This window comes from Barbus barbus (genome assembly GCF_936440315.1).
Source record: "Barbus barbus genome assembly, chromosome: 19".
NCBI classification, from domain to species: Eukaryota; Metazoa; Chordata; class Actinopteri; order Cypriniformes; family Cyprinidae; genus Barbus; species Barbus barbus.
This window is the reverse complement of record NC_136747.1, coordinates 28,939,592-28,951,869: the sequence shown is the minus strand read 5'-3', so window position 1 is coordinate 28,951,869 and position 12,278 is coordinate 28,939,592. Positions and strand designations below refer to the sequence as shown.

Genomic DNA, 12,278 nt, shown 5'->3' with positions numbered 1-12,278 from the left:
AAGGTCGCTGTTGGAAAAACAATCCCGGGAAGAGCACTGCAGTGAGACGCTCTTGCATTCCTCCCCCCTTCCACAGACACCTGCGGATTGTTGACTCTGTCTGGGTCCTGATCAAGGCTGTCTCCATAGCAACGTGCTGTGTCTCTATCACATTCTGCGGACTGAGACAACTTGATTTGAATGCCAGCGTGGCGGCTCTCCAGGCCTACAAATACATATATACACACACATACGCACATATACAGATATGCATTCAACTTCCCACCCCCGATCCATCGCCTTCGCCACTTTGTACTGCCAGCCTGACAAGCGAGAATGGCTGCAGGACCGGATGGCTGCTTGCCGGAACTGGATTACCTCCCCTGTTGCAGTCGTGTGGCTATGTTGTTGATTGACTATGTGCTTTTTGTTGCTGGGTTGTTTTTCCTGTTCTCACACTGTACTCCCAAAGGAGCATAGTCTGTGAATTATTTTTTTTCTCCCCCCTTTCCTCATGTCATGCTGTATCTCTTCCTCACTCTAAAACAAATTCCTCGTATGTGTAAACATACTTGGCGAATAAAGCTCATTCTGATTCTGATACATATATAATGTGTGTGTGTGTGTGTGTGTGACAGAGAGAGAGAGAGAGAGAGAGAGAGAGTACAGAAACGTTACGCCTGTAAGTTCAAAGTGAAGGCTAATAATAAACCCTACTCCTAAAAGCACTCATTTCTTTCTTTCTTAGACAACCAACCAATCACAGTCTTCAGCCCCGCCTCCTCACAAAGATAAAAGTTTTTGTCTTTTCCTTGCTCAGAGTTGCTCTCAGATTGGTCCTGAATCACTTTTAAGCTAAGACGCCTAGTTAGAAATTTTTAAGCTAAATTAGGAGCTCTCTAAAAGGATTCTTAGAATCTTTAGGAATACAGGCCCAGGTCTAAGACCGCACGCTCCTTCTGCTGCTCTTCGACGCGAACATGAGCCGGCGGTGAGGTCAAGACAACCGTGGCCAAAGTGTTATCAGGGCTCGAAGGGCCAGGGACCCTGCCCTGGCAGAACCGGAGGACCACCGGCACCAGAATCAAAGCCGCGTTCCTGAGGCTGTCTCTCGGAGGAGGAAAGCTGCACCCAGCGCCGAAGACGAGCCACTGAAGAAGTCAGCTTGCTCCGCTGTGTGTGCTCACCACGCTCCCCTGCCTGTTGCGGGAGCAATTGTCATGTTTGTGTTTTGACTGTTCCACTATGCAGTGCAATAAAGTCGAAAAAAATACAAAACTCACCTCAATATCAGGGCAATTTTCCTCCTCTCACTCCCCTCTCCACCATCACACACTCTCACACTCGTGTGGTATTAAACTCCCCGCCCCCCAATGGCGAGTTATCCCTCACGGTGTGCAGTCCGCCTTGCCCGCTGTCACAGTTCACAGAAGCGTGGCAGGCACTGCCAGGGGCATCAGAGTGGGTTATGAAATCAGTAAAGAATGGCTACATGCTTCAGTTCTTCCGCAGACCGCCCCGTTTCAACGGTGTGTTAATGTCCACTGTACGGGAGCGGAATGCCTCAGTTCTGCGAGAGGAGATACACAATCTTCTCACAAAGCACGCTGTGGAGGCAGTACCCCTCACAGACCGCAAGAGCGGCTTCTACAGTCAATCTTTTCTGGTGCCAAAGAAAGACGGCTGACTCCACCCAATCTTCGACCTGAGACCGCTGAATCGCGTGCTTTCAAAGCGCTCGTTCAAACTGATTACACTGAGACAAATCTTCTCACATATCATGCCGGGAGTTTGGTTTATCTCCGTGGATTTAAAGTATCTCCGTGGATTTAAAGGATGCATATTTTCACATTCAAGTAGCCCCCCGCCACAGGCGCTTCCTGAGATTTGCATTCGAGGGGATAGCATACCAATTCACCGTCCTGCCCTTCGGCTTATCCCTGGCCCCTCATGTGTTTATGAAATGTGTGGACGCTGCTCTCTCTCCTCTGAAGCAGAGCGGAATGCGCATCCTGAACTGCGCATCTCGACGACTGGCTAGTCTTAGTCCAATCAGAGAGCGCGCTGCTCAGCGACAAACTCAGACTCCTCGCTCATATTCAGAGCTTAGGGCTGACTGTAAATATGCAAAAGAGCATGGTGGTACCGAGCCAGAACATCTCCTTTTTAGGAGTGGAGTTCAACCATACTAATAAGCAAAAATGACTTTAGATAAACTAACAATTGTGCTTCATTGTTTTTTTATTGCTGAAGAGTGTTAAACCTTCTTATCCTGAGTTTTACTTTACAGACATGAATTTACTTTTCCTTCACAAGATACAGGGCTTTTACATTTGTATTAATGTAATTTCTTGTATTAAAAACAATCAAGCCCTGCTCATATTTAAAAAGAAACGCAAAAGTAACGCAAAAGTAACGTAACGCATTACTTTCCATAAAAAGTAGCTAAGTAACGTAATTAGTTACGTTTTTAGGGAGTAACGCAATATTGTAATGCATTACTTTTAAAAGTAACTTTCCCCAACACTGGAAATCAGCAAATAATGTCAAAACTCAGAAAATCACAGAATATCAATACATGTATGGGCAGAGACTAAGTAGGAACTCAAGGAATATGAATATGACTCAGACAAAGGGAACTAATGAGGTAATTAATAAACAAAGATGGACACAAATGAACTTATTACAGGGAAACTAGAGAAAAGAGCTGAAAAATATGATTGAAAACAGAACAGGGCCCGTATCCCTAAAGATTCTGAGAATCCTCTCAGAGAGCTCCTAACTTAACCTAAAATTTCCTTGCCAGGAGTTTTAGCTTAGAAGTGATTCCAGAACATTTTCAGTGAACTCTGAGCAAGGAATGGATGGAAAATCCTATCTTAGTGAGGAGGTGTGGTTGACCCCGTTGCTAGGTATGAGTCATCATTTCAAAAGCCGTGATTGGTTGATCCTACAAGTTTGATGAAAATGAAGTTTTGGTGATAATGAGCAAAGGATGTACCCTCAAATCAATAAACATAATTATACACTCTAATCTTATGCAGACTGTAATTGTAAATTTCACAATCAAGAAAATATCTGGAAAATGAATAGTAAGCTGTAGGGGTTATAGCCTAACATTAGAATCTAAAATATGTGAAAACTTAAGCTCATTACACCCTGTTCAAATAATGATTTGTCTTATTTGCTCATATTAATATCCTAGCTGGCATATTTTGTACTTTCACTCCCATATGGACCCCATTGAAAACAAGATGGCCTATCTCAAGGGGCTGTCCTTAATGAAGTAGTAATTGCATCTCTAAGGAGATCCACCACAAACATGATTCCTGCACGATCCAATCTGTAGCGTCTCAATAATTCCCTGTCATCCAGTGTTTGCAGGACATCTCTCCTGCCTCCTCTGTTGGCCATTTTGTGCAGCTGCGTAGGGGAACTCCTAAGCCACTAAAAGTCCTCTTCCCTGCTCTTAGCAGATCTCGCCTTAGGAGCCCTTTTAAGCGCTAGGAATCTTGAGGAATAGCTTTTATATTAACTGGGATTTTCGTGTCACTTTTAGGGGAAATTCTAAGAAAACGTCATGACTCTGAGAATTTTCTTAGAATTTGGCCGCTAGGAGCCACTTTTTGCACAAAAATTCTTTAGGGATACGGGCCCAGATCTGTTACAACAGTCAGTTATATATTATTTTATTGCAAGTATTTTATTGCTGTATTAAACTCTTTGTGATGTGTGTCTGTTAACTTCTATCTGTTTTCTCATCAGGTTAAATCTGCTGCTGCTGCTGTACTTTGTAAATCATAGTGGTCAGTATCAGTTGTGTATTATTATTATTATTATTTTAGATTTAGATTTAATTTCATTTAATTCACTCAGAGTTATTCTAGTCAGTTGTTTTTCTGTTGCATCACACAGCCAAATCATTTAACTGGATTCTTGTGGATTGATGGTAGAATTTCCTCAGCATATTAAATTATCACACTGACATGACTTATCTTTGCAGTCCGTCTATTATTAAACATTGTTTGGTCAGAGATTTTCAGGAATTCACTATAACTGCACTGACACGTGTTAGCTTTGTATTGTCATGAATTATATTTTTTTGTAAGTTCAGAGAGACCAATAAGACACAAAACTGTCTTATAAGATGAACATTTCTGAACTCTGACAAAAGTAAGAAGAATCAGATGGAATATACACACAATCTCATACAGTAGTGTTTTTGGATTCTGCATAACTTAATTTTCCCAAATAATAGATCATCGTCCAAACCAGTTACCTATACTTTAATCTTTACAGGCATTTCTGATGATAATTATTGGAGAAACTCAGCCATCAGTTCAGTTGTTGAGTCACTTGAATATATGGTGAAACATCTTGAGCAAAAGAAAAGCTAACTAAAATCACTCTCCTAGAATATTTTATGATGTCATTACAGAGATTAAACAAAGACACCACTTTTTTTGAGTATTAATACTTTGTATTGAATGATTATGTATTTGCAAGAACCACCACTGTATCTGTGTCAGGAGAAAAGGGAGGCAACACCATACTGTCATGTGAATACAAGGCCAAAGAGATTTCTGCTATTAGTTTAAACAGTCGGTCAAAAAACATCCCTGTCTGTCCGACTCAAGAATGTAGTGGACGAGTATTTAAACAAGGAAACTGTGACATTGTCTTCAAGGATCTGAGCTTCAGTGATGCTGGGAAATACATTTTTAGATTCTATTACCGTAATGATCAGACAAAGCTGAAGCGACAAATCAGGACGTACCAACTTCATATTCATGGTAAATTCAAAACTGATCAAACCAAAAACATGCGTTTTCTAGTAACCGTGTGATATTGTATGTAACCAGCAGAAACTCTGAAAAGAACTGGCTTAATATTCAGATTAGTGTGCTTTTCTGGCCTTCAGCGATTGACACCATTATAATGATTAATGTCTTTGTTTCTCATCAGATGAGATTTCTGTGAAAATCGGTGAGGAGCTGAAGTTGGATGTTCTTTTGTCAAACACTGATTAAGTGCAGCATCAGAGCAGAAGAAGCACAGAGTGGATGAAGGTCTGGAGCAGAACTGATGGAGTTCAGAGAGAACGAATTACCATCAGTGATGGAAACCTGGTCATTAATGAGTTTACAGCCAATGACACAGGAACATACAGAGTTTTGGACTCTGAAGGAAACATCTTGATCACAGTGACAGTCACAGGTGAGAGAAGATCAATAGAAATAGATATGTGGAAAATAAAGTGCACAGCTGAGGATTGTTCGTTATGATTTTATCAGCAAATTGATGCTAAACTTGATGCTAAAGAGGCGACTAACCTCTCAATATCCTCTACAGAATCAAACCGTCTTAGTACAGAATCAAAGAAAAAACTGGACAGCACAGATAAAGACAAAACTGATGATACAGAGAAAGTTTGTAAGTAAACCTGGATGCTTTGAGAGCATTATAAAAAACTTTAAGCAGTGAGTTTAAGAAACATTTAAAAAATTTGTGCTTTCTTTCCCTTTTCCAGCTGTAATCTATTGTATTATGAGTGCTGGACTGGTTTTGTATGCAGCTCTGCTGGTTTCTACTCTGGTTACGCTTACCATCCAGAAACACACCAGTTCCTAAAAGCGGGACATGTTTTGCACCAAGGGGTCAAAGTGCAATGAAATTTACAGATGATGTCATGTAGCAACATCACTGTAAGTTTGCCTTCAATACTAAAATATTATTCTGTCAATATATGTCATTAACTATACATATGAACGTTTGGCTGTGTTGACTGTATCTGGATTTAATTCATTCTTTTGGGAGGGTTTTTTTTTATTTCGCATTAATGAGCTCAGTCAGTCATGCTATTAAGGGGGCACTCTTTGCTCACTTTCTCTATATGTAGCCTTGGGTATTTAAGAAAGATAGGTTTAAAAAGAAACTGCCCCTTTCAAATTTTGAACTTTGTCACGACTGTTGTATGGGAACAGTGAAAATGATTTTGTCATTAACTTGTTATCTGTATATACCACGAACGATGGGGCATGGTAAAGATAATCCCGGAAACGTTCACAGATGGCCCACTTCAAAGCTAAAAACTAGCTTTCCAGAGTGCAGATGGTACCTCTTCTCTGATGGACTCAGGGTGCGGGAGCCATAGGCGATCACTCTCATCTTCCCCTGCTGTCTCTGATATAACACCGCACCCAGACCAACTTGGAATGCGTCACAATGTAATATGAATGGCTGAGTGACGTCAGGATATCCAAGGACAGGGGGCTTTGTGAGTGCATCTACAAGCTGATTCAACACTTCCTGGTGAGACCTGGTCCACTGTATGGGTGTCCGTGACGCTAGGTGACCATTATTTTTCTTTCCTGTTTTACTGGGCCTCTTCACGGTCGGGTCTGGAGTGTGATTTTCAGGGTTTGGGGCGGTGAGTAGGTTATACAGCGGGTGGGCCAAACGGGAGAAGTTGGGGATGAATGGTCTGTAATAGGAGAGGAACCCGAGCATCTGGCGTACCTCACCAACGGTGGCAGGTGCCTTCTCTTTGAGAGCCATCACTGGAGCCATCTCTGCGGGGTCCATTGTATAACCCTCTCCTGTCACCAACTTGCCAAGAAACCTCACACTCGATTTAAACAGCTCACACTTCTTCGGGGTCAACTTCACACCATGTTTCTTATAGCGTTGAAGGATGACACGGATATGCTCTAGGTGCTCCTCAAAGCTGTGACTGTGTACCAGGTTGTCATCAAGGTACGGGAGGCAAATCGTGTCTCTCAGGTCAGCCAAACAGTACTCCATGCTCCTCTGAAACTCTGCAGGTGCCGAACTCAAGCCAAAGGGTATACGCACCCATTCGTAGAGCCCCCAGGGTGTGATAAATGCTGTGAGAGGCCGGCTCTCCTCATCCAGATAACCCTGGTGGTAAGCTTTACCCTGATCTAAGACCGAGAACAATGAGCTCCCACCCAGAGCATCCAACATGTCCTGAATCCTCAGTATCGGACTGACTTACGGTTGAGTTCCCTGAAGTCAACACAGAGACGGAGACCACCGTCCTTCTTGCGGACGCACACCACCGGCGACGAATAAGGGGATCTGGAAGGTGTGATCCACCCCCTTCTCAATAGATCCTGCAGGAATGTGTGAGGCCTTTGCCTATGACAGTGATGATGTGGGTTGTATACCTTCTCTCAAGATGCATATCACTCTCCATGATACCAGCCCAGTGCAAAAGACCTACATGTCCGTCCCAAAGCCTCTTCACAGTGAAGTTAAGGAGTACCTGCAGAATCTATTGAGAAGGGGGTGGATCACACCTTCCAGATCCCCTTAACCATACCCTATTGTCCATGCTGCGCACCCTGGAGGACAAGGATAAGGAAGATTGGAAGGAGTCCCTCGCTAAGGTTGTCCACGCGTACAACTGCACAAAGAATGAGGTAACGGGTTACGCGCCCTATTACCTCATCTTTGGACGGTCTCCTCGCCTGCCCATTGTCGTCGTCGTGACGTATTGTCAAGTATGGTGACCCATACTCGAAATTGGTGCTCTGCGTTTAACCCATCCAAGTGCACACACACAGCAGTGAGTAGTGAACAAATGGACACACACACACACACACACACACACACACACACCGTGAACACACACCCGGAGCAGTGGGCAGCCATTTATGCTGCGGCGCCCGAGCACCTCAGTCGTGGTATTGAGGGTGGAGAGAGCGCTGGACATTCACTCCCCCCACCTACAATCCCTGCCGGCCGGGGACTCGAACCCGCAACCTTTCGATTACGAGTCCAATTCTCTAACCATTAGGCCACGACTTCCCCAGTTGATCTGTTGTTCGGACTTGGAAGGGATGAGGCTCGAGACACGTACGATGACTATGCGAGTCATTGGATAAAGAGGATGCAAGAGGCCTATCAGATTGCAGCTAAAACAGCCGTTAAGGCAGCAGCTCGGGGAAAAGTCTACTACGATAGGAAAGTTCAGTGAAGAGACCTCCACCCAGGCGACAGAGTTCTCCTCAGAAACCTTACCCCCAGAGGGGGGCCAGGAAAAATTCAGCCCTACTGGGTCGATCAAGTATATAAGGCGAAGGAGAGAAAAGCGGATGGCAGTTCCGTTTATGAGATCAGCCCAGAGAATGGAAAAGGGAGGGACAGAGTGGTTCACAGAAACCTCCTGCTGCCTTGTGACTTCTTACCACCCGCAGAGACTGTCCAATCACAGAAAAACTCCCTGGGCTCATCAAAGTAAAGAACCAAACCTCGACATCAGCAACGACACCAGCCAGAACAGAGTGACACCTCTGGTGATGAATACAGTGGAACCTGCTATTGGCATCTTAGACCTGGCAGAGGGAGACGGCAGAGACAGACTTCACTGAATCCTCTATTAGAGCCTTTCCAGCCTCAGCAGAGTCCTCAGAATCATGAAGAGGATGTGCCACTACAGAGCGAAGAGGATGTGCCACTACAGAGCGAAGAGGATATGCCACTACAATCTCAGAGACCTGATTTGAGCTTTGACAGGCCTGAGTTTGGTGAATCAGGGGCAAACCCTCTAGCCTCGACACCAGAAGAGCAACAGACAGTAAGACAGAGACCTCAGAGACTGAAACATCAGCCTGTGGTACTGAGTTATGACACACTGGGTCAACCATCCTTGGTACCACGAAACTGCTTGGTAACGGAGACTCAGGTAACACAGATTATAGTCTGGCTAGATGGCTGAGGTGTTTTAAAGAAATGCTTTAATTGTTCCCAGAAATTTAATTTTGTGGGGGAGAGTGTAGCCTTGGGTATTTAACAAAGATAGGTTTAAAAAGAAACTGCCCCTTTCAAATTTTGAACTTTGTCACGACTGTTGTTTGGGAACAGTGAAAATGATTTTGTCATTGACTTGCATTACTGGATTACACTGTGTTCTGCATAAACTGGTTCTTGTTAAACTCCGGTTCGCCAGCAGGGGGCACCCAAACCTTACACTATGTATCAGTAGCTGACTGAGCGAACAGAAATAGCATTCAGTACGTAATTAGTGTCGGTGTACACGCAACAGAAAGCGTTGCCCATTTAACCTGTGTTTTTCATATTGTTTTAACAGGTAAACTGACAATAATCATTACGGTAGTGATGCCCAACAGTATAATGTGTTCCTATAGAGTCGAATATCTGGCCTGAGACATTAAGAAAGGGTGACTGTAACCGTGAGTAAGAGTGTCGTGCATAAAATGGCGGACGAGAGTGTTATCAACTCCAAGAAAGACTATGGCCGTTTCTCAATATGCGTACTTGTCTGTACTTGTGTTCTTGTGGACTTGTGAAACGTCATCAGTCGCTGCCCAAGTACTGTTCCAATTCAAAGTTCACATCTAGCCAAGTCCAGTTCAAATCCCCGGATGTGTTCTTGATCCGCCCCTTTTACCGAGGATGCATCGAGAGGTGACTTGTGCGGACTTGATACGGGCCATAACCCAGAATTCAGTTCGGACCAGGTTCGCATCAACCGTTTTTCCCGCTTTTTTTATTTAAATTGTAGCTGAGTGGGTTAATGAAAAGAGGCAGTTGTTTCCACATATTTTATTTTAAACGACGTAAATATAATCACAGTAGGTTACCTGAACCATATATTAATGTTTAATAGTTTTTAAAATAAAAAAGAGGCAGTTGTTTAATATCATTTTCAATTTCATTATAAATATAAAGTGAAAATAATCAGAGTAGGTACACATTAGTTTGTAGTATACTAATATAATTAATATATTGAAAATAAAAAGTTAATTCAAGTAAAGCATGCAGGCCTATTGCATGCTGAGTGACGCTATCAAGTACGCTGCTGTTCCATTTGTAGAATGACTGGACTCGCGTCCTCCCGTCCTCGAGAGTTCGTTCTTCTGAGTCGAACTTGGCAAGTCCAAACTCGAAAGGACGGAAGTCCAGACTCTGCGAACTTGGTATTGAGAAACGGCCTAACTTTCAGCACGAGCAAAGTGAGAGGTAAATGTATAAAAATACATATAGTGGAGATAAGAATGCAAAATGTTGAATTAAATAGATGTGTACGAACATTGATTAGTCGTGTGTAGTGACATACAGCCTGAGTTAAGAAAACACACGTGTCTATGAGAATACGTTAACACGATAAAACTTCATTTGACGTCACTCTGTCAGCCATTACATTTGAAAGAACATTCGTGAAATACAGTTAATAAGAATTCCAGTCAGATTCAGTGGTAAAATGCTTTTACTAATCATGTTGTCATATTGTTATGGAAAACACAGTAACTGGTGTTCGGTTAAGATCTAGTTCATGAGATAAAGTCAGTTCATTAGCATATTTCATATAGGATTAAAAATGATTAAAAAAAGTATGAATACAGCTTCATACAGTTATCAATGCTGGAGTAATATGGTTATAAAATAATTAGTCATCTTCATAGTTTGTTTATAGAGTTTGCATTACTCGCTTGTATTCATGTTAAAGTGGGTTTGTGGTGTTTAAATGTTATTTGTCATACTTTTTCTTTATGCTGTGTGCGAGTGGGCACAGAACACATTCAGATCTATTAGGTAATGAAGTTTATGAGTTTACAGCAGATCTTTTTTGAGAATTGAGTGTAAAGATTAATGTGTCCAGTGCCATGTATCTGTATAAACATTTGCACTATAAGACATGCTATTGTTTATGATACTCTGTTAAGATAGCTGACTAAGAGAACAGAAATAGCATTCAGTACGTGATTAGTGTCGGTGTACACGCAACGGAAAGCGTTCCACATTTAACCTGTGTTTTTCATATTGTTTTAACAGAAAATAAATGTGTTGCCATAAGAACGGATGACACATCCTTCTTGAAAGTGTAACATATACAATCCGTTCACAATTTAAAGAAAGGTTTTGTTTGTTATGTGGAGGACCAATGTCCATGTACAAGTGGCCAAGTTGCAGAAGTGACAAATACTACTACTAATAATAATAAGCTTTATTTTATATATAGAGCCTTTATAAGTAGCATCTCAAAGCGCTTTACATACATATACAAATATGGAGTAAAAATGATATGCACAAAAGTACAGGCAGTAATAAACAAATCAATCAATATAAGGCCAATATAATAAAACGCAAAGTAATCACATAAAAGCTACCCTAAAAAAGTAAGTTTTAAGGGACGATTTAGAAACACTAAGAGATTCTGCATTTCTAATCTCAGGGGGAAGGGAATTCCACAGTTTGGGAGCCAATGAAGAGAAAGCCCGATCACCCATAGTTTTAAGCCGAGTTGATTGAACAGTTAAAAGACCAGCTTCAGAGAAGCATAGAACACATGTAGGTGTGTAGGGGGTTAAAAGCTCTGACAAATATTGAGGAGCCAAATTATTCAAGGCCTTACAAGTGAGCATGAGAATTTTAAAATCAATACGAAAACTAACAGGAAGCCAGTGCAGTTTTTCCAAGACAGGTGTGATGTGCTCCCTTGCACTGGTCCTAGTCAGTATTCTGGCAGCTGAATTTTGTACCAACTGTAATTTACTTAGGGTAGCTTTTGAAACTCCAGCCAGCAAAGCATTACAATAATCAATACGCGAAAACACAAAAATGTTGATTAACTTTTCAGTCACAGAAAAAGTCAACATGGGACATAATTTGGCAATGTTTCTGAGATGGAAAAAAAAGATGCTTTGACTGTATTACGAACATGCAGATCAAATGTTGGCATCAAATATCTCCTTTTTTAGTTTAGTTTGAAACTGTAAAGCAGAGCCATCCAGACCTAAATATACATTAATTACATGAGTGAATCTTTTAAATTGTTGCGCGACTCACTCCTGAAATTGCTGTGATTGACCAGGGGTGTTTCTAGCTTTTGAAAACATCAGGGGCTAATGGTGAGGGCATATGAATGTATAGAGCACAACAGGGCTAAAGGCACATCTTAAGAAAAATGTGCTTCATGCATGACTGCAGAAAAAATAGTATGTTTTTATTAAACATTGATAAGTTTTATAAAAGTTCATTTTTATACATCAAATGCAGAGCTTCATGCTTATTTTATCTGTTGTTTTCTTATGGCACTTGATGAGCAAGGATAGTTTAATGTAGCACTTTATAAAAAAAAAAATAAAAAAAGTATTTTTTTAATTCCTTCCGTTTTATCACTTTTATATTATACTTTTGTTCATTTTATATGAAGTCGTATTGATACGTATTGAAATGAGTGTTTTGTAGAACAATACTGTATCATCCACTTTAAATAAAACTGAGAGGTGTTGTTTAACATGTTTAAATAT

At 41.5% G+C, this 12,278-nt stretch overlaps 1 protein-coding gene across 1 annotated transcript in view; it reads left to right on the top strand.

Moving 5' to 3' along the window:
* The window catches only part of LOC306885640 (uncharacterized protein), a 72,771-nt gene extending 67,049 nt beyond the window's left edge, over nt 1-5,722 (top strand). Inside the window, exon 6 of the mRNA XM_079442304.1 lies at nt 5,510-5,722. Within this exon, the coding sequence (XP_079298430.1) occupies nt 5,510-5,610 (101 nt within the window). The 3' untranslated portion in view covers nt 5,611-5,722. The remainder of the gene's footprint in view (nt 1-5,509) is intronic.
* The last annotated feature ends 6,556 nt before the right edge of the window (nt 5,723-12,278 follow it).